General features: G+C 43.2%; 1 protein-coding gene across 2 annotated transcripts in view; it reads right to left on the bottom strand.

Annotated features, from left to right (window-relative positions):
• Positions 1-501: 501 nt before the first annotated feature.
• The window catches only part of st6galnac2 (ST6 (alpha-N-acetyl-neuraminyl-2,3-beta-galactosyl-1,3)-N-acetylgalactosaminide alpha-2,6-sialyltransferase 2), a 162,671-nt gene continuing 136,097 nt past the window's right edge, over positions 502-27,075 (bottom strand). The window contains exons 1-9 of one of the 2 annotated variants that reach the window (XM_059550417.1): positions 21,152-21,401; positions 17,161-17,212; positions 16,895-17,066; positions 16,642-16,804; positions 7,149-7,287; positions 6,962-7,065; positions 1,581-1,664; positions 1,401-1,497; positions 502-1,268 (exon numbers count right to left, since the gene is read on the bottom strand). In XM_059550417.1, coding sequence (XP_059406400.1) covers positions 1,056-1,268; positions 1,401-1,497; positions 1,581-1,664; positions 6,962-7,065; positions 7,149-7,287; positions 16,642-16,804; positions 16,895-17,066; positions 17,161-17,212; positions 21,152-21,330 — 1,203 coding nt within the window. In that variant the 5' untranslated portion in view covers positions 21,331-21,401 and the 3' untranslated portion in view covers positions 502-1,055. Of the gene's footprint in view, positions 1,269-1,400; positions 1,498-1,580; positions 1,665-6,961; positions 7,066-7,148; positions 7,288-16,641; positions 16,805-16,894; positions 17,067-17,160; positions 17,213-21,151; positions 21,402-27,075 lie in introns of those variants that run through there. The other variant, XM_059550408.1, reaches the window with a different exon arrangement.

Below are 27,075 nucleotides of genomic sequence, written 5' to 3' on the forward strand. Positions count from 1 at the left end.
TGCTTGGCTGTTTCCTTATAAAAGTCTAGAAATTTGTCAAGTTTTTCGTCGGGTGACATTTTAAATTATATGACGTCATTACATTGCCGTCTTGCCACCAGCCAATCGCTGCACTGCTGATCATGGTTTCAAGTATCAATACATATCCCCTTTTAACCCAACACATGAACGCGCAATTATCTCCGATAAAGCAATCCAGCCATACTAATCATACACAACAGGTGTGTTTGAAGAACCCAATTAGCCGGATAATGATTAGCACGATGATATCATCTTGGATGTGTCATTTGATCTCGGATGTAATAAGCAACGTACTAAGAACGGGCCCCAGGTGTACAGCTATTTAATAATTTAAATTTAATACATAAATAAACAGATTAAAAAAGGAACTACAGAAAATGTGAATACAGAAACAATACCAAAACAGAACATAATTGTGACAATATCTAGTTGTCGCAGCTCTAGTGATTTTGAAAGTATTTCATCCCATTAACATTTAAGTGCATTTAGGTTTTAATGATATCACATCAAATGTATTAATATCTGATCTGCTGTTAATGAGCTAGGTTGAACTGCATGGCTATAGCATGCTATTTTGTTTTTCCACATTATTTAGCTTAGTGGACGTATATACAGACTGAATTGGAGAGGACCTAGGATTGAACCCTGGGGACCGTCATGCCATTGCAGTTCATTTAAAGTCACCTGTGTTCACACAGAAATTCTTGCTTTCTAGATTTGGCCAAAAGAGCCAAACCCAGTTTTCAAGTTTGTCTAAGTGTGTATTGTGATTGAGAGTACAGCACTAAATATCAGTAAAATAATAAAATAAAAAATGATATTTACCTTTCTCATTAGTTGAATAGAAGCATGTTCTCAGTGCTGTAATGTGATGGGAAACCAGACTGGAAATTCTCCAAGTAACACTTTGAGTTAAATAATTAATTTAGCTTATTAAAAATGCCATTCTCAATTTTGTTGCCTATGCAGCAGAATCAGGGCGCACCAGTACAAGTACTACTTTGGCAATTTCATTATGCATTCTTTCTTTTTTTTCACTCAGATGTCCCAGGTTTCCCTGAAATGTTCATGTCATTTGTTTGTCTCTGATATAGCCACAATACTTTTTGAGAGTGCAGCTGCTTCCACAGACTTCCCTCCATCTTCATGTCATGGTTGGCATAAAAGACCAGAGGCTTCGTCACCTTGTCATAGTAATGATCTGAGAAGTCTTTGTAATTTTCTGTGATAAAGCCATATGCAGAAACCTGAGGGAAAAAGTCAGCAAGCACAACATCTTTTTAACAACAGCTGGACCAATAGGTTTCCGGGCCATTCTAACAATAAATAAGAATTTCAAATGCTGTTTTATTAATAAAAAACACTGGAGGTTTGTTGACCTGGTCACAGTTGTGCAAAGCTACCAAAAGCATAAGTGCACCCGTGCTGGGCATGTAAACATCTCTAAACTGCTCCAGCAGTGGAGATTTTAGGAACCTGTTGATCAATAACACCATGGCATTACATTAAGGGAGATTGGGGGAAAAGTGACAAAATAATATTTAGAAAAATGTTCCCACCTTTGAGTCACATATTGAATGAAGGATGGATGGATCATCTTGAACTGATGTGTTTTGGGATTATATCCAAAAAGTTCTGAGGGCCTGTTTTAATAGTCAAATAAACTCAGCAGTTAGTATGCAAAGGACAAGCTAACGTTGAAATAAATACAAAATAAAACACAAACTGGTAGAATGCCTTTTAGAATTCCAATGTAATGCAAATTATTTAAATGTTTAAATTTAAGAAAGCAAAAATAAAAATGGAACCAAATGTAAAGAAATTCATTACACATTTCATTGTTCAATATTATTAATATATAAACAAATGATCATAACATTTTCCAGAAACATAAAACATTAATATTTTAATTGAAGTGTATGTGTCACGATCATTAGATGTGACACATCTAATGAAGGGCACTCCTGAAGCTCATGGAGTGCCCATGAGCTTCAGTAGAGGGCACTCCACTCAGGACCATTCCACCCATCAACCACCAGATGTCACTTGAACACTAGCACCTCTCATACTGTTGCACCACACCCGAACTACATTACCCATGAGTCACTGCATCACAATCACCCTGCCACACCTGCACCTCATTCATCAGCCAATTTCCTTGCCACACCTGCACCTCATTTACACACACATAAAAGCAGTACACTCACTCTCACTCACTGCGAAGTCTTGTTTAGCCAGTCTGACATTTCTGAGCGTTTTTCCCCTGTGTTTGTTATTCCTGTGTTTTGACCTTTGGACTGTGTATTCCAACTCTGATTCTCCGCTGCCTGTCCCGATCTCTGCTTGTTTCTGGTTACGATTCTGGTTATCCCTGACACACCTGACGCCATTCCTGATCCCTGCCTGTATTACCATTCTGTGGAATAAATGCTGCATATGGATCCGAACGCCTCCGACTCCTGGTTACAGAAGACTTCGCCATACCAGGATCCAGCAGCCCGGTATCCCCTTGTCACTGAGGTATCGGTTCCTGTTTCAATGTCAGCATATCACCAATCCAGCCTAACCACAGATCCAGTTGACCTGCTGTTAGATCTTAAGCAAGGAGATCGATCTATTGAGGACTATGTTCAACAGTTCTGTGAATTGGTTTATCGAGTTCCTCTAGACGATGAAGTCTTGTTTAAGGATTTATTCCATTTTGGACTCAATGAACCAGTAAAATCATGGTTGCCTAGAGGGGAGTTTAATTGCAGCTTAAGGGACATAATGGACTTTGCACTCTTATGTGGTTCTCCTTTCACGGTGGGAGAGGCAGAGGACTTTAAAGCCCCAAAACCGCTGCACAAGATGGCCGCCAGCCCAGCGCCGCTGCACAAGATGGCCGCCAGCCCAGCGCCGTCAGGTCCCTGTTGATTTCCCAGAGTCAGGGTTAGTCACTGTCGACCTTCCAGAGTCAGGGTTAGTTCCTGTTGGCCTTCCAGAGTCGAGTCAGTTGACCGTTGAATTTTCAGAGTCGAGTCAGGTTCCAGTGAACTCTCCAGAGTCGAGTCAGGTTCCAGTGAACTCTCCAGAGTCGAGTCAGGTTCCAGTGAACTCTCCAGAGTCGAGTCAGGTTCCAGTGAACTCTCCAGAGTCGAGTCAGGTTCCAGTGAACTCTCCAGAGTCGAGTCAGGTTCCAGTGAACTCTCCAGAGTCAGGTTCCAGTGAACTCTCCAGAGTCAGGGCTAGTTACCGTTGACCTTCCGGAGCCAGGGCTAGTTACCGTTGACCTTCCGGAGCCAGGGCTAGTTACCGTTGACCTTACGGAGCCAGGGCTAGTTACCATGGACTTTCCGGAGCCAAGGCTAGTTACCATGGACTTTTCCAGAGCCAAGGCTAGTCACTGGTGATCTTCAAGGACAGAGTCAAGTCACTGGTGATCTTCAAGGACAGAGTCAAGTCACAGTCGTTCTTCAGGAACCAAGTCGATGCACAGTCGATCCTCAGGAACCAAGTCAAGTCACCAACGATCTTCATGAGCAAAGTCAAGTCACCAACGATCTTCATGAGCACAGTCAAGTCACCAACGATCTTCATGAGCACAGTCAAGTCACCAACGATCTTCATGAGCACAGTCAAGTCACAGTTGATCTTCATGAACGAAGTCAAGTCACAGTCAGGGCTAGTTACCGTTGACCTTCCGGAGCCAGGGCTAGTTACCGTTGACCTTCCGGAGCCAGGGCTAGTTACCGTTGACCTTCCGGAGCCAGGGCTAGTTACCATGGACTTTCCGGAGCCAAGGCTAGTTACCATGGACTTTCCGGAGCCAAGGCTAGTTACCAGGGACTTTTCCAGAGCCAAGGCTAGTCACTGGTGATCTTCAAGGACAGAGTCAAGTCACTGGTGATCTTCAAGGACAGAGTCAAGTCACAGTCGTTCTTCAGGAACCAAGTCAAGTCACCAACGATCTTCATGAGCACAGTCAAGTCACCAACGATCTTCATGAGCACAGTCAAGTCACAGTTGATCTTCATGAACGAAGTCAAGTCACAGTCAGGGCTAGTTACCGTTGACCTTCCGGAGCCAGGGCTAGTTACCGTTGACCTTCCGGAGCCAGGGCTAGTTACCGTTGACCTTCCGGAGCCAGGGCTAGTTACCATGGACTTTCCGGAGCCAAGGCTAGTTACCATGGACTTTCCGGAGCCAAGGCTAGTTACCATGGACTTTTCCAGAGCCAAGGCTAGTCACTGGTGATCTTCAAGGACAGAGTCAAGTCACTGGTGATCTTCAAGGACAGAGTCAAGTCACAGTCGTTCTTCAGGAACCAAGTCAAGTCAACAACGATCTTCATGAGCAAAGTCAAGTCACCAACGATCTTCATGAGCACAGTCAAGTCACCAATGATCTTCATGAGCACAGTCAAGTCACAGTTGATCTTCATGAACGAAGTCAAGTCACAGTTGATCTTCATGAACGAAGTCAAGTCACAGTCAGGGCTAGTTACTGTTGACCTTCCGGAGCCAGGGCTAGTTACCGTTGACCTTCCGGAGCCAGGGCTAGTTACCGTTGACCTTCCGGAGCCAGGGCTAGTTACCGTTGACCTTCCGGAGCCAGGGCTAGTTACCGTTGACCTTCCGGAGCCAAGGCTAGTTACCATGGACTTTCCAGAGCCAAGGCTAGTCACTGGTGATCTTCAAGGACAGAGTCAAGTCACTGGTGATCTTCAAGGACAGAGTCAAGTCACAGTCATTCTTCAGGAACCAAGTCGATGCACAGTCGATCCTCAGGAACCAAGTCAAGTCAACAACGATCTTCATGAGCACAGTCAAGTCACCAACGATCTTCATGAGCACAGTCAAGTCACCAACGATCTTCATGAGCACAGTCAAGTCACCAACGATCTTCATGAGCACAGTCAAGTCACAGTTGATCTTCATGAACCCAATCAAATCACCACAGATCTACCAGAGCCTCGTCACATCTCAGCCGAACTCGCAGAGCCTCGTCACATCTCAGAGCTCTCGTCCTATCCTGTCACGGCTAGGGAGGCCGTCAATGAGCTCTCATTCATTCCGGTCAGGGCTACGGAGACCATCCACCAACTCTCTGTCTGTCCTGTCATGGCCACGGAGGTCCTCCATGAACTCACTGCCTTCCCTGTAATGGGCACGGAGGCCAGCTACCATCTCATCACGGCCATGGAGGCCGCTATTAACCTGTTAATGTTCTCTGTTTCAGTCCCACCTGAGCAGACTTGCTCTCCTGTGCCATTGACTCCACTGTGGTGGTCCTCTGTTCTGCCCTGGTGGGCTTCTGTCCTGTCTGCTCTGCTGTGGTGGTCTTCTGCTCCGCCCTGGTGGGCTTCTGTCCCGTCTGATCGGCTGTGGTGGTCCTCTGTTCTGCCCTGGTGGGCTTCTGTCCCGTCTGATCGGCTGTGGTGCTCCTCTGCTCCGCCCTGGTGGGTTTCTGTCCCGTCTGCTCGGCTGTGGTGGTCCTCTGCACCGCCCTGGTGGGCTTCTGTCCCTTCTTCTCGGCTGTGGTGGTCCTCTGCTCCGCCCTGGTGGGCTTCTGTTCTGTCTGCTCTGCTGTGGTGGTCCTCTGCACCGCCCTGGTGGGCTTCTGTCCCGTCTTCTCAGCTGTGGTGGTCCTCTACTCCTCCCTGGTGGGCTCCAGCTCCACCTGCTCCACTCTGGTGGGCTGCCACGCCACCTGCTCTGCCTTTGTGGACCCTTGTTCCCGAGTTAGGCCCATGGTGGGCTCCCGTTCCCGAGTTAAGCCCATGGCGGGTCCCTGTTTCCTATGCCAGGCCCAGGAGGGGCTCCTGTTTTCCTGAGTTAGGCCCAGGAAGGGCTCCAGTTCCGCCTGCTCTGCCCCAGTCCCCGGCCACTGCACTTCCTCATGGACCTGGCCCTCCATCCCTCCCCCTGTTCCGCCTCCGCTCCAACGCCCTCCTAGATTGTTTTGAGCGTCTGGAAGCCGCTCCTTTGGGGGTGGGCTATGTCACGGTCATTAGATGGAGTGCCCATGAGCTTCAGTAGAGGGCACTCCACTCAGGACCATTCCACCCATCAACCACCAGATGTCACTTGGACACTAGCACCTCTCATACTCTTGCACCACACCCGAATTACATTACCCATGAGTCACTGCATCACAATCACCCTGCCACACCTGCACCTCATTCATCAGCCAATTTCCTTGCCACACCTGCACCTCATTTACACACACATAAAAGCAGTACACTCACTCTCACTCACTGCAAAGTCTTGTTTAGCCAGTCTGACATTTCCGAGCGTTTTTCCCCTGTGTTTGTTATTCCTGTGTTTTGACCTTTGGACTGTGTATTCCGACTCTGATTCTCCGCTGCATGTCCCGATCTCTGCTTAATTCTGGTTACGATTCTGGTTATCCCTGACACACCTGACGCCATTCCTGATCCCTGCCTGTATTACCATTCTGTGGAATAAATGCTGCATATGGATCCGAACGCCTCCGACTCCTTGTTACAGAATGGTTCCCAATTATACAGAGTGAATTTGGGTACATGTGTCCATTTATTGCCTTTAATTTCAACATCGACAATGAATACAGCATAGTGATCATGTTATTTCCATATTTTTAATCACTTTGGAGCTGAGCTTGTATATTCAACATATATTTTACACAACAATGAATTACCTATATTACTGTATGTTCTGCAAGTGTTTATTATTAGTGGGCTTTATATGTGTTATATCCACATTTTTTATGAGTATATATGGCTAGTTCATTATATTATGTAGGCTAATAATCAGTAATCAGTTTTAGTCAATTTTAATAGTTTTTTAGGAGACCTGGCCATTTCAACTCCAATTTATGAACTGTAAAGGAGGAAATGATTACAATAATAATAATAATTTCTTGTAACCTATTATTTGACATAAATTGCAACGTGTAGGAATCTTATTTTAAAACCTACCTGTCCCCTTTATCAGGTCCGGAGGTTACAGACACACCCTGGATGGCAGCTGCCAGCATCACGTAGTCTCGAGTCTCGGCGGGGATAAAAATATACCCAATGCCCTGTGTCAAAGACTTCACTGTAGTTTATCAGCAGGCCAATAATTAATAATAATTCCTAAATTGTGAATGAGAGGGTCAATTACCGGATCACGTGGCACTTTGTGGAAGCCGTCTTGGTAATAACCAATTAAGGAGTTCTTGAGAGAGTTGGTGGTGAAGCCGTAGAAAGATGTCTTTGTCCCAACATCATCCTCAAACCCTTGGATTATTGCCCCATTTACCCTATAAATAATGATAATTATTATTAGAATTATGATTATGCTGTTGGGTCAGAAATTGACTAGGTCTCAGGAGGTTTTGATTGGAGTTATTGGTTTAGTGCATGTTTGATTATACAAAAGAAAAACCATTAATCTAACAATTATTTACAGTGCATACTAGCTAGAAAACAGCCAATATTAACTGGGATTTTTAAGTAAGAAAATTATCTTTAAATTAATTTAAAGGAATAGTTCACCGAAAAATGAAAAATAGCTGAAAACTCAACCTCAGGCCTACCATATAGTTGAATTAGTTTTTTTTTCATCAGAACAGTTCCTCCATTGAAAGTGTTATTATGGATTATGGACTGATATTTTAGCCAGAAGTGACAGAAACAGCTGGTTCCCTTTCAAGGGAATTTCAAACTTCGTCCTCTAGGGGTCGCTATGGGGAACACCTCATCGTGTCCCATGTCTGAAGCATAAATGGAAAAACACCAACAAAACATTGGCTGGCAACTGCCCATGACGTCACTAACCATGCAACTATAGTATAAAAAGGCTCCGGGAGAACACGTCAACCACTTTGGGCACTTTCTAAAATCCACATAAGGGGTGAGTGTGCACGCAAGACTCTGTGCACTTTCTGAAATCCTGTACATTAGTATTAGCGTATTAGCTTTGTTCCCTTTCTCTGAGTTGGTTAGACCCGGTACCTTGGGCTCCACTATACAAGTGTGTCTATCACTTTGAAGCATCGCTCCCCTCAGCATTGACGGTTATTATGAGCATGGTGCTTCCTTTCGGGCGCTCGAGTTCTCTCCCCTTCCGAGGAGTTGAATTCCTCACTCTTCTTGGGCTGTTTTCATTATAGTTTAGCAGTGATCCCCTTTACCAAAAGGTTCCCTTTCAAGGGAACTTCGAACTGCGTCCTCTGAGGGGACACTATGGGGAACACCTCGTCGTGACCCGTGTCTGAAGCATACTTTGAAAAACGCCAACGTGTTGGCCGGCGACAGCCTCTGACGTCACTACCAGTGCGACTATAAATACGCGCCCGTAGGACCCGTCACTATCTTCTTCGTCTTCAGTTGACTGTTTTGTTTGAAGCGTGCATCTGAGAAACGACCAAAACGGTAAGAGCGATCTATTACTGTTTTCATCATGGCTTCCACTAGCAAGGCGTTTAGACAGTGTGTGCATCCGTGTCAGCGTTATCTGACACCCGATGACACACACACTCTATGCGTCTCTTGTTTGGGCGAAGAGCACGTGCGTGATGTCCTTGAGGGGGCGGTCTGCGTGCACTGCGAGCGTTTCTCTCTGAGAAAGCTCCACTCTCGTTTGTCTCTCTTTTCGAGGAAAGAGGGACAGCCATCTGGATCCCGCGGCTCAGGTCCCTCCGTTGCCAAAGCACGGAGGAGAATGAGCTCGTGGGGATCACAAATGGATCTCGCTGAGGAGTGTAGAGAGGGACCTTCCCTTTCACACTCTCCGGCGGCGAACGAGAGCGAACTTCGGGAGGCAGATGTGGTATCATTAACCCATTCTGACACTGAAGTTAGTGCTCTGCTGGGTTCTATCCAGGAAGAGCAGGAGATGTCTGAGAGTGGTGAAGAAGCTGAGGCTGAGCCTTCTCAATCCTCCTGTCCCGCGTATGAGGAGCTGTTAGAGGTTATGGATCGCGCCACTGCAAAATTAGATTTGCCATGGAAGCGTGCCAGTGGCGCCACGAGGTCGCCTCGCTGAGCGGTACTTGTCTGACCATAGCCCTCCAGCCCAGGTGAGCCTTCCATTCTTGCCTGACTTACATGCAGAAGTCCAAAAGGGATGGAAGAGGCCGTTTTCCTCTCTCATCCACCGGTTTCAGCATACGAGCTATGCTAATATCGAGGGCTTGCATGAGAACGGCTATGAGAGGATGCCCCCTGTAGAAGAGACGCTGGCTTGCTATCTCTCTGTGGGGCAAACGTCCTCTCTTAAATCTCCCGCTTTGCCATCTAAGCCCCTCCAAGATACATCCCGCTTAAATGGCAGGTCATACGTGGCAGCTGGTCAGGCTGTGGCTTCACTGCACACGATGGCGGTGCTCCAGGCCTACCAGGCTGACCTGCTGAAGGACCTGGATACAGGTGAGGGCCTTTCACCCGACCAGGTAGCCGAGCTGCGCCGCACCACAGACCTCTCTCTCCGAGCTACCAAGCAGGCCGCCTCCGCCATGGGCAGGTCTATGGCGGCCATGGTGGTGACAGAGAGACATCTGTGGGTGAACCTGGCTGACATCGGGAAGGAAGAAAGGGGGTTTCTTCTCGATGCTCTGGTCTCGCCTTCTGAGCTTTTTGGTACCTCCGTCGAGATGGTGGTCGGGAAGTTCAGGGAGGCAAGGGCGCGCTCAGCGGCCTTTAAATCCTTCATTCCACGAAGGTCCAGGTCCGAGCCCGAGCAACTCAGGGGTCCTGGCCCATCTCGATCTGAGGGTCGTAGAGGGGCGCAGAAGGCTAGTGTTGCGGCTCGCGCTCCTCCCCCGCCTAAGGGTAGGGGCAAGAGGAACCGTGGGTCACGGAGCGGTAAGCAGGGTCTGAGGGACGTGATTCGGACGAGGCAGCTTCCTCGCCCGGGTCAGAGCGGTAGGATGACCTAGTAGCTCCGGATGTTTTTAACCTCTGTTTTTAACCTCTGTTTTTTGTCCTCCCCTGCCTAATTCCCCTGTAGCCACCAGCTTTCCACCTGATCGAGGTTAGGTGGACGGCTCTCACATAACAGTCTCCTTCCTGGACCTATGATGTTTTGGTTGGTTCTATGTTCATAGCAACCGCCTTACTGACGGTCCGGACCAGAAGGAGGCGCCCCGCAGCGGGACTCCAGTACAGGAGGGTGGGTGAGTACGTAACCCTTGCTCTACCTGTTTATGGACGTTATGTTGCTGGTGGTTATATGTCTACTAACAATCTCTGTGAGTTTCCTTTACAGTAGCTAGGTGGCCAAAGAATTGGCACAGCACTGCAGGGAATTCCATAGATGTCCGGCCAGGTCACCCTGAGGGGCCGCCTGGCCACCTGGCGCTTCCGGGGAGGTGGTGGTTATGGCAAGAAGCTCTGTATTTACTGCCTCAGGTGATGCTCCCCTCGCCTAGAAAAGAGGGTTGGAGCTCACCGCTACCGTGCGATCCAGCGCCTCTGCGATGCTTGCGAACCTCTCTGTACACACGCTTGCCTGTGTACTTTCTCAAAGACACATAGTGGTCAGTGTGCACGTTAACGCTTTGCGCACTGTCTGAAATCCACGTAGAGTGGTAAGTGTGCACGCAAGACTCTGCACACTTACTAAAATCCTGTATGGTAAGGGTTACACGCTCCGCTTCGTTCCCTTTCTTGGGATGATTCGCCCCCGGTGTTCCTTGGGCTTCATCCAACCAGTGTGTATTTGTTATGCACCTCAAGCATCGCTTCCCTCAACATGAGGGGCTGGGTGGACTCCCACATATTGTGGTTATCAGGTGGTAGGCTTCATCAGGCCTCCCTGATGGTGAGCTCCCACATACGGTGGTTGCCAGGTAGTAGGCCTCACCAGGCCTCCCTGGAGATTTGGCTCCCACATACTGTGCGTCTCAACTAAATAGCATATTGTGGTCCTTTCAGATAGTAGGCTTCACCAGGTCTCTCTGAAGGTGAGCTCCCACGTTCTGTGGTCGCCAGGTAGTAGGCCTCACCAGGCCTCCCTGGAGATTTAGCTCCCACATACTATGCGTTTCCACGGGGTAGCATATTGTGGTTTTTTCAGATAGTAGGCTTCATCAGGTCTCTCTGAAGACGAGCTCCCACTTACTGTGGTTGCCAGGTAGTAGCCCTCACCAGGCCTCCCTGGAGATTTAGCTCCCACATACTGTGCGTCTCCTCTATATAGCATATTGTGGTTTTCAGATAGTAGGCTTCACCAGGTCTCTCTGAAGGTGAGCTCCCACGTTCGGTGGTCGCCAGGTAGTAGGCCTCACCAGGCCTCCCTGGAGATTTAGCTCCCACATACTATGCGTTTCCACGGAATAGCATGTTGTGGCTTTTTTCAGATAGTAGGCTTCACCAGGTCTCTCTGAAGACGAGCTCCCACATACTGTGGTTGCCAGGTAGTAGGCCTCACCAGGCCTCCCTGGAGATTTAGCTCCCACAGGCTATGCGTTTCCACGGAATAGCATATTGTGGCTTTTTCAGATAGTAGGCTTCACCAGGTCTCTCTGAAGACGAGCTCCCACATACTGTGGTTGCCAGGTAGTAGGCCTCACCAGGCCTCCCTGGAGATTTAGCTCCCACATACTATGCGTTTCTACGGAATAGCACATTGTGGTCTTCAGATAGTAGGCTTCATCAGGTCTCTCTGAAGACGAGCTCCCACATACTGTGGTTGCCAGGTAGTAGGCCTCACCAGGCCTCCCTGGAGATTTAGCTCCCACATATTGTGCGTTCCACTAAATAGCACATTGTGGTTTTCAGATAGTAGGCTTCATCAGGTCTCTCTGAAGAAGAGCTCCCACATACTGTGGTTGCCAGGTAGTAGGCCTCACCAGGCCTCCCTGGAGATTTAGCTCCCACATACTGTGCGCTTCCTTAAAAACGAGCTCCCGCGATTTGTGGTTGTCAGGTAGTAGGCCTCACCAGGCCTCCCTGGAGTCGAGTTCCATATTGCTTTCAGTTTCCACTGAGGTGGTTATCTGGTAACAGATAGTAGGCCTCTCTAGGCCTCTCTGTAGGTGAACTCCCACATATTGTGGTTATCAGGTAGCAGGCTTCACAGGCCTCTCTGAATGTGAGCTCCCACATGCTGTGGTTGTCAGGTAACCTTTCAGTACACACGCTTGCCTGTGTACTTTTTCAAATCCACATGGTGGTCAGTGTGCACGTTAACGCTTTGCGCACTGTCTGAAATCCACGTAAAGTGGTAAGTGTGCACGCAAGTCTCTGCGCACTTTCTGAAATCCACGTAAAGTGGTAAGTGTGCACGCAAGACTCTGCGCACTTTCTAAAATCCTGTATGGTAAGGGTTACGCGCTCCGCTTCGTTCCCTTTCTTGGGATGATTCGCCCCGGTGTTCCTTGGGCTTCATCCAACCGGTGTGTACTTATTGTATACCCCAAGCCCCCTCAACTTGGGGGGGCTGTGTGGGCAATTCTCGGGTAGTTCAGCAGCGCTCCCCTTTTCTGAAAGGGTCAGAAGTTTTCTGAAAGCTCGGAGTCTTCCTCTCTTGAGAGACTGATTCCCGGTTCTTCAGAGCGCTCCAGTACCACATACTGTTTGAGACGCTCTGTGAGAGCAGGCATCCTGCTGAGGCAGGGGCTGAGGCCATTCTTCTCGGGCCATTCTTCTACGAGCTGCTCTGACAGAGTTCCACGAGAACCCCTCCTTAGAACAGTATTTTTAAATCCATGTTATGGTAAGTGTGCACGGGAGTCTTTGCGCACTTTCTGAAATCCACATTGTGGTAAGTTCGCACGCTAGTCTCTGCGTTCTTTCTAAAATCCCTAGATGGTAAGGGCTTCGCGCTGCTGCTTCGTGCCCTTTCTTGAGTTGGTTTAAGCCCCGTTCATCTTGGGCACTCCGACTAGGTATCCTCGGATACCTATCTAGAACAGGGCGCCGCTACTAGAGTGCTGTGGGGACAGCCCTTTCGGCAGGTTTTTGCGAAAGCTAGCAGTAGCCCCTGTGTGACAGGCAAAGACTTGGTAGAGGAAAGTGCCAGGCTCTTAGCCGTATCCCTTTAAAGGAATCTCTGTGATTCCAAGCCTTTAGCTCTACCCCGGGCCAGGGCCCTACAGGATAAGTTGGGTATGTAGCTTAGGCCTTTGGCCGTAAGGGATAATGTCATAAGGCAGCCGTCAGACCGTCCCAGGGGCGACTCCCGGTGAAGAGAAAAGCGGTAGAGTTGGTACTTAGTGTTTGCCATGATTCTGGTCTGCACTCCCCTCAGCATGGCGGCGTGGGTATACTGTTCCCCATAGTGTCCCCTCAGAGGACGCAGTTCGAAGTTCCCTTGAAAGGGAACGTCTCAGGTTACGAATGTAACCATGGTTCCCTGAGAGGGAACGAGACACTGCGTCCTCTAGCTCCCTGCCATGCTTCGGATGCAAGCTTCACGAAGAAGATAGTGACGGGTCCTACGGGCGCGTATTTATAGTCGCGCTGGTAGTGACATCAGAGGCTGTCGCCGGCCAACACGTTGGCGTTTTTCAAAGTATGCTTCAGACACGGGTCACGACGAGGTGTTCCCCATAGTGTCCCCTCAGAGGACGCAGTGTCTCGTTCCCTCTCAGGGAACCATGGTTACATTCGTAACCTGAGACGTTTTCCTATGGGCACGCTACTTCTTTCTGAATTCAGAGTTCTTCTCTCACGTGAGAGTTGACTTCTCCATTTTTTCAAAGCATCTGGAACCAGCAGCATCAGGTAAACTAGGCCCTTCCTCAGCCTTTCTGATGTGCTGAGTTCTTGGCTAGCTTACCCTTCTGATTCTAACGATCATGCTGTAGGTCAAGCCCCCTCTCTTGTTGAGAGCTGGGTTTATGCTCCCTCAGCTAGGTAACCTACTGCTAGCCATTCCAGCATTGGAACACGCTTTAGGTTGAGCCCCCTCTCTTGTTGATAACTGGGTGTGTCGCTCCCTCAGCTAAGTAAATTACTGCTAGCTGTTCCAGCATTGGAACATGGGGTAGGTCGAGCTCCCCTCACATTTGAGAGTTGGGTGCTTGCCCCTCCCCTCAGCTAGATTTTACTGTTAGCAACTCCAGCACTATACCATAGATTGGTTTTGGGATATATAGGGCCCTATGAAATCCTTTTTATTTTTTCTCAAATTCCGTTTTATTTTTTTCCAAATTCCATTCCAAATTTTTCTGGATTCCATTTTTTTCAGTTTTAATTTTTCTAAACTCCTTTTTAATTGTTTAATTTAATTGTATCAATCAAAAAGAATGTATAATTAATTAAAATCATAACACATACATTTTCACATCAATTTATTAAAAGTTTTACAAAAATTACATATTTATGGACCTATGATATGTTTGATTTTTTTCTTCACCATATGTTTATTGTGACCTAATTCTTCGTTATAGCATGTCTAATTATTTAAATGCATAAAAACAACTAAATTTATTCATGTTTTTCTTAAAATAGCCTTATGAAACTTTTTTCCCCCTCAGAAATTCTGTTGCGTATTTGCACTTTTTTTGGTTATTAAATGAAGGCATAAAACATTCATTTAACTTATCTTTTAATGAATAAAAAATTTAAGCAAACTTTATTTATGCTTCGGATCAGATGAAGAATTGGATGATGTGTTCTCCCGGCACATATTTATATTATAGTCACACCGGTAGTTTCCTACTCAGGGAACCATGGTTACATAAGTAACCTGAGATTTTTTCCTTGCAAACACACAGCTTGTAACTTCACTAGATGATAATTAATGGACTAGAGTGGTATGGATTACTTGTGGATTATTGTGATGTTTTATCAGCTGTTTGGACTCTCATTCAAATGGAACCCAATCACAGCAGAGTATCCGTTGGTCAGTAAATTATTTAATGCTAAATGTCTCTATTTATTTGGGGGTAAACTATTCCTAAAAGTAAGTAGTAAACTGTAATGTAACTACTATTGGTGTTGATGCATCAGTCACTGGTGGCATTTGGGGCAGTTTTGGCCTGATGGTTAGAGTCGGGTTTGTAACGAAAAGGTCACTGGTTTGAGTCTCAGTCACTGATCTATATATATGACTGGATCACTCATCGCGTTTTAAACTGCCAACAGACAATGAAGCCACCGGAAGTGTTCGATCTGCCATTTTACTAATCCCTACCAGCAGTGAGCAACATTGAGTAACATTCCAACCGCTGACCTGAAATCACCCGATTTGAAGCAAATCAATCAAACAGGACTAGTTTTTATGTTATGTGTATGTAAATTAATGTCTACTTCAGATGTCATTTGCAGTGTTTACGGTCTTTTTGGGCAGGATAAGCGATATATTTAAACCATTTAGGTGTGTGTGTCTGCTGCACCCTGACGACACAGGTAACGTTAACAGTCCAACACAAAATATAGCTTATTTCTTTATGTAATTATTCAGGAATTATTAAACATGAACATATTAGTATCAGAAATTGATTTGAATATATAACAATGAATAATACAATAGCCTCTGTTAATATTGCTCTATAATGAAATGAAAAGCTTAACCTAACCTACCATGTTGGAAATAAAGCTTCATGTCTTTAAATCCATACTGTATATAGTCAGTTATTTCTCAGAATAAATTATGTGTATATTTTTAATGTCCTGATTGAGCAACATCTATTTCAGACTCTCCAAGATCGCTAAAATGTTTATTACCGTTTCCTTGTAAATGTTTTATACTAAATTAATCATTAATTTAACCACCATTTAAATAATTACCTGCTTAAAAATGAATGCTATTAACGAAATCATTGTTACTAATGTATGAATAAAAACACTATAACTAAATTATATAAACAATGAATAACTGTACTGGCAAATACAGATATACAAAGCATAAATCTTTCTTCAGATTTCAGAATGAGCACTTTGTCATTTGTTATACGTTGAGGTGGTGTACTTCTGATGTTTATCATCTTCATAATGTTTGCTACTGTAATGAATGTAGCTTTTTAATAAGTAGGGGAAATTCCCGACATTTAAAAAAATAACTGTTTACGTGCCTAGGGTACTTGCACTGTAATAATGTACAGAGATACTTCAGATTTATAAACGCTGACTTTTTACGTGATGTTTTCTCATTAAAATCATACAATTTCAAATTAATTCAAAAGAACTTTTACGCACACTAGGGATTACCAATATGGCGAATGGCGTCTTCAACTTCATGTCATGATTCATGAGCAATCCAGTTCTATATTATAGATCAGTGGTGTCAGTACCAGCAGGAATTGTAGGTTGGGGGAAATGAATAAAAAGTGCTCTCCTTTAATAACCTCAATTGAAGTGCCCTTGAGCAAGGTACTAATTAATTTTATAGCAATTTGTGAATGCTTTTTGGAATCTAGTAATTCCAGTAGTTGGAAAACCAACATGATTATGAAAAGGTTGTTACCAACATGGCTTGAATGCACTTTTATTCCAAGATCAGGGAGTTACAGGGATGATTGGTCATGTGATTCCAACATGTCTAAACCCATGAGGCGTAAAGTACTATTTATCTTGTTTTTACTGAAAACGTTTCTGAGTACACATTTAAACTGGGGTGATAGAGAGTTTGATAACTTCAGCTTAAAAGGATAAGTCAGCCCAAAATTAAATTTTATCATCTTTTGATTTAGGTATAATGAATTTTTCTAATAGAATGCACAAACCTGAAAACATAATCGTGACTGTCAATGGTTTTCCCCTGCCTGGATCCATTCAGAATACCTCCGTTACCCACCACAGCGCAACGCACACAGGTATCTGACGTTTTCCGCTCAAACAGATGACTGTTGGCAGGATGTGAGAGCAGAGAAAGTGTCTTGCCCATTTCTGTGTTATATGAAGGAAATAAAAAATGTTTTGAGAAGTTTTATGGCTTTGTTTCCATGTTTGTAGTGCTGGTGTTTACAGTAAATTTACCATAGAAAGGCTGGTCCTTCCAGCCATATGGCAACGGTTCATTCTGGAGCTTTTGCCAATGTGAATTTCTAAAAGAATCACGCCACTGCAGAACAGGCACCAAGAAGCTAAACTTTCTCTTCAGATGATCGTCTTTCTTTATGGTATGTCTCAAGGAACAGGCTGGCACTGCCTAATGAAAGAGTTGATATATATTGTCTGACTTTAGTTATTGTTTTGCTCTTTGCAAGCTTAAGGCCATGATTTAGTACACATGTTCGGCTCACCTCCTCTTCAGCTTCGTTTACAAACCAGTTTACTTCAGCGTCTAATCCAGCCCTGCAGAGCAAAGAAGATCAAAACAGAAGTGAAGTCAGTTCTGCAGAAAGAGCAGAAGAGGGTGTGATGGAGTATATAGGAAACAAGGGTAAGCAATATAGAGGACATACTGAAAACTTACAAAAACTAAAATACATGAGTGTAAATTTTTTTACGTTTTTTATTCTTCATCTTTAGGCCACTCAAAATAAAAGTGTAGGACAACATAATAATACCATAGTAGCACAATAAAATATAATTCACTTTGGTAGATCCATATCATACTGTAAATTAATTCTTCATACCCAATTACCCTCTATAAAATTAGATTTTATATGATAACCCATTAAGCCTTACATATGATACCATACCCCATTAACCTTTATGTACCGTACCATACATTAACGATACATATCATACCCCATTAACTCTTACATACCGTACCATACATTAACGATACATATCATACCCCATTAACCCTTACATACCGTACCATACATTAACGATACATATCATACCCCATTAACCCTTACATACCGTACCATACATTAACGAAACATATCATACCCTATTAACCCTTACATACCATACCATACATTAACGATACATATCATACCACAATAACCATTACATACTCCCTGCTCAACCAGAGCCATCATGGTGTGAGGTAGATAAATACAGAGCTGAGAATGGACTACTCAAAACTACCCTGAGTTAGCGGGGGAGTAACAACCATATGCCCCTGAAATGTTAAGCAGGGAGCGGGCCTGCAAGTGGCTCCAAAGGGTGACAGGGATTTGTCCTGCGCCCAGCCTAGGGGAGCAGGGGGCTAAATTGCAAGCCAACCTACTTCAACCCATTGGTCGAGCGATTAGCTCAACAGGCTGAGTGGAGCCAGCTCTAGAGGCCCAAACATCTCTGTTCGGCAGGGTCTGACAAACTGTCACTTCGCAGAGCGAAAGATGGCCTACCCCTGCCAGACTGATCCTACCTCAGCTACCACCCTGCATTACTTTATCACCCCTGAATGCAGAGAAAGGGGCGGGCCTTGGCCAACAACTCCCATTTAAGGGAGGAGGCTAAAATCTAGGGGAGGAAGCCTAACACATAATGAATGCGGCTAGGGATGCCTCCAATATCCCTAGCATAGCCTAGGCCAGCTACAGAGGCGGCCCGGGTGAGGGCCGACGTACAAGCATAGATCTACCTGAGGGCTCGGAGGATCTTTTTTGAGCTTCTCCCTAATTCGTTCTAGCCACCAACTGGGGGAGGCTTCAGGGCCCTAAAGTCCAATACTTTAATTGCTCCTCTAAGAATGACCCCCTAGGTCTATACAGGGAACAAGGTCTGTAGAGAAATACAAATCAGTGTTACAGTAGTTATACACATAATTTTTTTAAAAACCAATAAGTTCACCTGAGGTGTGCGCTTATTATAAGAGCGCACACCTATAAGAGGCGCTCACATCAACCAGTTGCTACAGCGGGCCATCAGAACATAGTTCTCATCATAAGGCCCATCCCCAGGGCTGGTGTAACGTAAACGCCTGGGGAGTCAAGAAGAGGGAGAGGGCTGGTAGAAAAGGCCCTCCAGGGAGATCAAACCCTACTTCCGCTGAGTGTTGCTGCGCTTGTGCTGAATGACCTCCCTTAAGTCCCTCTTCTTGCGGGAGGCTCGCCTCCTCTGCATCCTACTTCTCCATCGATCGGCCGATGGCGGCAGCAGTCTGTTTAGTGGCCTGGAGAGACAAATCTGTGGTCCGGCAGAACTCAGCGACCGCGTCAGGGGACAGCCCCGCCCCCTGGTCGAGATCCTGCAGCAGGTCAGCTTGGTAGGCTTGGAGCATTGCCATGGTGTGAAGGGCAGCACCAGCCTGACCTGCTGCCGTGTACGCTCTGCCATCAAAGCCCCTTAAAGCCACGGCCTGCTTGAATGGCAGAGTCGGAGCTTTTAGTGTCGGCACCCGCCCAGATACGAGATAGTTCGCAAACGTCTCGTCAATGGGCAGCATCGACACATAACCATACTCCCTGATCCCCTCAACATCAGCGAAATTACCCCGCTGATGTCAATGAATACGGGCAGAGTGCGGTTTCTTCCATGCCCTCTCGATCTCTGAATGGAGATCAGGAAAGAATCTGCCACGCTCCCTCAAGAGCATCCTGTGCGTGCTCTTCAATGGTTAGTTCACCCAGAAAGCAAAATTATGTAATTAATAACTTACCCTCATGTTGTTTCAAACCCGTAAGACAATTTAAGATATTTTAGATTTAGTACGAGAGCTCTCAGTCGCTCCATTGAAGCTGTGTGTACAGTACACTGTCCATGTCCAGAAAGGTAAGAAAAACATCATCAAAGTAGTCTATGCGACATCAGAGTCTATGATGACAATCATCGCAAATGACGCCATTACGTCGAGCGCAAAAGAACCGTTTTCTTCCACCGGTTTATTGAATCAAACTGTCCGAAAGAACTACTGGTGATCCGAAAACCGATGCAACCGGTTTTTGACTCGTGAACGAGCCAGTCGTTTGTTCGTTATCTGGCTCGGCATTTATCTTCAGTTCTCTCTTCACAGCAGTTCAGTCAGTGTACTGTTTGAGTGCATGCATTACTCCGGGATATTGGTTTGTTTGAGCTCAGAGGGAGTGTCACATGAGATGCCACATTAAAAAAGTTAACAGCTTAAGTCATCTGGGATTAATGCATATTAGAGATGCGAACCATTTAAAACGATTCAGTTCGATTTGGTGAACTGAAAGATTAGCTTGCGAACCAGATATCCAGACTGCTTTGTTTTGAACTCTCTCACACAACAGACACGGAAGAGAAGACAATGCTGAATAAAGTAGTAGTTTTTGCTATTTTTGTACCAAAATGTATTTTCGATGCTCCAAAAAATTCTAGCTGACCCTCTGATGTCACATGGACTACTTTGATGATGTTTTTCTTACCTTTCTGGACATGGACAGTATACCATACACACAGCTTCAATGGAGGGACTGAGAGCTCTCGGACTAAATCTAAAATATCTTAAACTGTGTTCCAAAGATAAACGGAGGTCTTACGGGTTTGGAGCAACACGAGGGTAAGTTATTAATTCCATAGTTTTGCTATCTGGGTGAACTAACCCTTTCACCCAAACAGTACACTCATCTCGTGAGTGTCAGCCGGCGAAAAAAATCTTGGGCACGGGTCAACACATTTCACAAAATTTTTAGGACTTGCCTTAGATGTGTGTTTCATTTTCACTGTAAGCAGACATTTAAATCAGACAAAACAGTCCCTGAAGACGAAAAGGATATTGTCATGGTTTCAAGACACCCTTTTTATATATCCAGGTCCCACGCTCATCATTCAAGCTGATGATTCACGGCTGTCGCCGGTCAGCATGATTGCTGTGAGTTGATATTTGATTTCAGACACCTGTCACCTGTTCCCCATAACGTCGATAACGTATTGTCGAAGTTCCCTTCGAAAGGGAACAGTCCAGTCATTAACTTGGCATGTGAAATATACAATGGATCAAATAACTGCAGACAATTATAACATAGCAAAGTAAAGTCTGCTCTGCCATTGTGTTCTATTCTGGCTCAGTCTTACTGTCATCAGTTTTATCAGACAAAACTAGTTCACTAGTATCGCAAGGTACAAAAGCTAAAAGGCAAATGTACCCCTAAACTGTACTTATTCATATTTTTTTAATATTTTGTAACGGTGTTCTGAGGGTGCCACAACTGACCTGTAATAGATGAGTGGCTATCACCCCAGTGATAACTCTTTATCAAGCTATCATCTTGTCTTATCAAGCTATCATCTTGTCTTATCAAGATGTCACAATCTTAAAAAAAGTTAACTTTTGCGTAAATATTTTTATGTTTTCAAATCACTTGTTTTGGTCTTATAGATTTAGTGTATGAGAATAATGCTGATCTTGGATGGAAGTCTGTCTGAATCTACCTGTAAAATGTTGTGCTCCAGTCTTCTGATGACATCAAACCCAGTACATTCGAGAAGATAAAGCAAACGCATGCTGCCACAATAGATCTACAAAGCCAAAGTCTTGTGTTCCGACTGTGCTGTGCAGAGTAAATGCGTGGTAAGACAATACAAGTCTTCGAATAATCAGTTTTCTTCATAATAATAACCAAACACAGACCTGTGACTGAAATCACTGTATGCTTTTAAGTGGAGAGTCAGAGCAGGTTGCGTTTATAAACCCACCACTGACATCTGAACAGTTGCACAACCAGTTTTACAACACACATGAAGGAAGAGATTTGTGGCCAATGAACAGGAAACTTCTCATCTGAGTTCATTTTTAAATAAATTGACATGACAGTTCAGTGTAATTTAATGAGTGATAGGAATCTGTAATTGGAAATGAATCAAAAGAGGAGGTTAAAGGAACTTTATGTGAGAATTTTAATAAAAAGCCTCACACCACATTAACATCATACTGGAAGCAAAATCGGAGAGGTAGCACAAATAGTCACCGGATTACTGAATTTAACATTTGAGGTGAACCAAGGGGCCTATAAAATGAGAAATTAAATTGAATTGCATTTTGAGCAGTACAATTAACTGATATTAACAACAGTTACTGTAAAAAGGTATCTATAAAACCTTATAGGCATAATTATAAAGTAGTTATTAGAACTAAAGTAGTATTATTTAGTAGTGAAGTAGAAATAGCAAAGTATTCTGACCAGGGTTGCTGTTACACATTATGTATGAGTTTCAAGTAACTACTAAAGTAAACTGTAGCTTTTTAGATTTTCATCAAAATATCTAATTTGTTTTTTTTGTTTTGTTTTTTAAACAAGTAACGCAATTTAATTTGTTTTCTTATTTCTTATCCACTGACAAATCAGGAGAGAGGTGCGAGGCTTCAGTCTGTGGGGCTTATTAATTACACTTTTGGTGTTAAAGGCCTTTACAGTGGTCAAAAAGTATAATCAAACTGACAGGGTCCCTATAGTGTTCACCGCTCCCTAAACACGGGATATCTGTTGAAGAGCACTTTTCTGACAATCACTCATTTGGAATGCCATGAAACATCAACAGAGAAAAGCAACAATGTGTTAAATAAATACTTTTATTTACTTCTATAGATGTTTTATGAAGTCATATGTAAAAGAATAATCTAGAAAAATTTAAGTGTGTTTGCTATTCCAGTAACTGCAATAAAAACAAAACTTCATGCAATGTCCTACAAACACATTCCAATGTTTTGACAATGTGATTCCATTATAATAGCACATACTACACATACTTCTGAAATGTGTTAAAGACTAGCGATAAGAATCAGGTTTGAAATGTTGTGCTGCTGTGAACCCATCCGAGCTTTTTGCCCACAGGCTTATTTGATTAGAAGTTCATGGTGTTGACAGCATTTTCTAAATTAATGGACTGATGAAAAGGGATGTACAAGATCCACCCTGTAGGTCAATAAAAGGAAAGAAGAATTTAAAACTTGGCTTTATGAAATGTCCAACATTTTACTTGCATAAATATTCACTTTCAGATAAAAACAAGCTAAAATATTTCATACTGCAATGGTTCATCAATAGGCATTAAATTCATGTTAATCTTTGTATTTTATATTTTTTATTTATTTATTTATTTTTCTATTTTGAGGATCTTAAAGCACTTGCAAAATTTAGTTGCCTAGCTAATGCAGTTTTTGAAGTTTCTCTCTTTTGGATCAAATTGGACCCAATTCGACATGAGGGTTATACGGAAGTTCTAAGCGGCCATGCATTATAATTTTTTTCCTTCTTGTTTTCTCATTATAACAACTTAATTTTCTCGTTATCTCGACATAACGAAAGTCGTTTTCTCGTTATAACGACTTAATTTTCTTCATTATGTTGAGATAACGAGAAAACAAGAAGGAAAAAAATCATAATGCACGGCTGCTTAGAACTTCCGTAAGGTTAAACAAAACCAAAAGGAAGAAAGAATTCCAATCTGATTTCAAACACAGTTGTTTAACTGGCTGTGAAGATCATGCTAATCATACTGCTTTTATAAATCAATATGTTTAAAATATATACAAATAAATGATACATCATTTTAAAGTCACCATCTCTTTTAGTAAAGGTCATGGCAGTTCAACAAGATAATATTTGGAATACAAATTAATTGTGCATTTTACATCAGATAGCAGATCATTTTGCTGATAAACTGGTTTGAGGAACCATGGAGACAGAGTACACATTGTTCTTGTACACATACTGGCAACAATGTAACAATACAAAGCTTGTTAAAAAACTGGCAAACATATCCTTTAAATCTGCCAACAATTTTCCTGGTTCAATACATGTGACATGAGATGTGAATAACGTGTTGGAGGAAGCATAGAGCAGGAGCATCCCACCAAAACACTTGAAACCCTAAATTACTCTTATAAAAATTATGAATATGATAAAAGTAGAACTTCAATCAATGTCGAAAATTTAAATTAAAAAAGTTACACCAGATTGTCAAATTCATAATTTTTGTTAGAATGTGTTCTAAATTATTTGTTTCTTAGTATATAATATAGATTTATGCTGTAAATTAAATTATTAGATTATCAAAATGTTAAATGATCAGAATGCATCTATGACAAAGAGTTCTAAAAAGTTGGTTTCTTATAAAAAAAAAAAAAACAGTGTTCCCATGGCTCAGTTTGCCCTGGGTTAGGGGCAAGTTCACCCAAGTCGAGTCAGTGGGTAAGATGGTGTAAAATTACCATCTGACCGGATCTAATTCAAAGCCATGTAAAATAAATAACAATATAAAAACTAATTTCATCATTTCCTTTTACAAAGTCATATAAGTCATATTTCTTTTCATTAAGTGAACTTTAACAACATAAAACCAACCAAATTAAGTTTACATTTCAGTATTTAATTGTTTGCATTACTGAAACAATATGTTGAACACCAAAAGTTGTAGCCTTCCTAAAAACAGATTAAACAGGGTTTGTTGGCCATTAGGCACTACAGGTGGAAAAAATTGTTCTTATTATAATGTGATGAAAAGCATTTTATGGTTTTTATCAGAGAAGGATTTGGAGAACTTATATACTGTCCCTATCAAATAAACTACAAATAATATGTATAGCCTGCCTATATGATAAACTAAACCACTAATATCACATTAAAATACCAGTTTATAATTCAGAGATTTAACTCAACTACAGTATGATTGGGTGACTGATGATGACTCAGTTTACCCCACAACATTTGGCTCACTTTGCCCCATAGCTGCCTTTTTGTGGAATAAAAAATAGCTACTGTAGCTTATCAGTTCAAGCTAATATTTAGCTAAATAATTTGCATGGTTTTATATGTTGCTAAATCACGTATATTTAACACAGATATTTTTAAATCTGAATAAATTTGCTTTCATGTAACATCTGTTGTCAAAGTAAATGGGTGCCTTTCACTCCTCCCAATTGTTTCTCCTTTTCACAGTCTGGAAGAAATGATGGGTGGTTCCAAAATACATGGTCACATGACAGTAAAAGTGTACAGTTGCTAAGAAACATGGGGTGGGTCAGCTTACCCACTGGCTCAACTTTCCCCACTCTACCCTACTTCCATTGAAGATAAGGCAGAAGCAGGCTCATGCAGAAAGTGAGGGAGAGCCCACTCTTATCAAAACATCTACAATAAAGTCTGAAATTATTACAAACCGTACTGCCTTCTGTTTTAATTGTATATTTTAGGGGTGGCGAACTGCGCCGCAGCCCTGCGGAGTTCAGCTCCAACCCTAATTAAAACTCACCTGCCTCTAGATTTCTAGTAACCCTTCAGTCATTGATAAGCTTGTTCAGATGTGGTGACGTTTGCCACCCCTGGTACATTTGTAAAGTATTCATTTTCGATGTAGCTTGCTGCCATAACAGTGGGTCCAGGATCAGTAGCTGGTTCATTCTGTCCAGTCCAGGGGGTATTCCAAAAAGCAGCTTATGTGACATATCTGAGTTTGTTTGAGGATTTGCAAGCGGATAACCTCAGCTTTCGGTTCCAAAATCTAAGGTTACATTCAGGTATGTAATTAACCATAGTAACATGCTCTTCTGAAGATAACCGGCTCTGGAGCAGGTTATGTTCCAGGTAGTCTCGCACCGTGAGACCTTCCCACTGACGGCAGAAGGTCTAGAATTCATGGCAGCTTTCATTGTCCAAGGCCCATCCATGAGGCCATTTGACTGACATGTCAAACAACCAATCACAGTTGGTTTCGTTCATTGTCAGGTTTCGAGGCGTGGAATATTCGCCACAGTAACAGACCAGTGTGTAAAACTCTCGGACGTATTTTAATGATTATATGCCGCAAACTTTAAATATTTCACAGAATTTTGAAAATCCAGCATTTAGTTGATCCTGATAAAGGCACCAGTATACTTCAAACGTTTTCGTTCTTCGTTTGGGGGCAAAAAAAAGTTCGAAAAGGCTGAGCGACGTTAAACTGTTTTCAAACATTCCGATACCCCCCGCTGCTGGAGGCGTGGTGTAAATTAATGTAAACATGTGTCACATTTACTGAAAATAAATAAATAAATGACTTTTTAAATGTCCAAATGTAGAAATTGGGTTGCGCATCTATCTGTGCATGATGGTGTCCAATGCCTTCGGCGAGAGGAGCTTCTCAAAATTGGGAGTAGTCAAAGGAGAGCTGCAGTCCTCAGTGGGGCAGCAAAGGCTAAGCATGCTGGCACTTACGAGCATTGAGCATGAGCTGCTGCGCAGCCTTGACTTCACTGACACGATCGAAGAATTCACGCTTGCTAAGGCTCGAATAACAGCAATATAAGTAAGCAGCACTAGCACAGTAGTAAGAGTGACAACATGCATAGTTTAAGTTGATCTGGTTTAGATTTAGTTAAATATTTCAGACAATTGCTATTGAATGTTGATGTTACATACCTTGATGTTAATCTTGAGTTGTTACGATAAAATGTCATTATTATTATTCATGTTCAATAAAGGCTGGCTGTTTGCATCGCTTCTTGGTAAGTTTGAGTGTGCATGTGCGTTGAGTGTTGAATGCACATGCACCAATGGCGAGAAAAAAATAGGCCCTTTTTGCGCTGCAGCATCAGGCCCAATTTGGTCTTAATCCGGCCCTGGCTGGAAGTGTGAACACTCTTGACCGCTTCAATTTTCTTGTTATTCTGTGTCGATAAACTCCAAACTGAGTACTGGCTGCGTTCTGCATGCCCGTACGTTTCAAGAACTCCAGCAGTGAGTCGAGTCGAGAGGAGCGGCTCGGTCCTCTCAGTGGGAGGGGGCAGCTCTGCTGCCTTCTGGGCCCCATCCGCCATTCTGCCGCCAGATGATACTCACCGAAGCTTCTCAATCCTCATCTGATCTGACATAGGCTACTGGTAGAGTACAGTTTAATAATATAAATAAAATAAATGTTGAATAGGCTTATACATCTATAGCATTATTAGTTTAGCAACATGTTAATCCACTTATATAGCCACATAGTGTCATTCAAAAGTTAGATTTTTAATGTTATTAAAGAAGCTTCTGATGCTCATCAAGGTTGCATTTATTTGATCAAAAATACATGGAAAAAATCTATTTTGTGAAATATTATAGGAATTTAGTTTTCTTAATTTAGTATTGCAAAATGGTTTTCTATTTTAATATACTTTAAAATATAGTTTAGGCTATTCTCGTGAAAGAACGCTGAATTTTCAGTATCATTACTACAGTCTTCCATGTCACATGATCCCAGAAATCATTCTAATATACTGATTTATAATCAATGTTGGAAACAGTTTTTTTACTTACTTATTTTTTGTTTGTTTTTAAGATTCTTTGATAAATAAAAATGTAAAGAGAAGAGTGTTTATTCAAAATATAAAGTTTGTGTTA

The sequence above is a fragment of the Carassius carassius genome, chromosome 1 (assembly GCF_963082965.1).
Source record: "Carassius carassius chromosome 1, fCarCar2.1, whole genome shotgun sequence".
Lineage (NCBI taxonomy): Eukaryota > Metazoa > Chordata > Actinopteri > Cypriniformes > Cyprinidae > Carassius > Carassius carassius.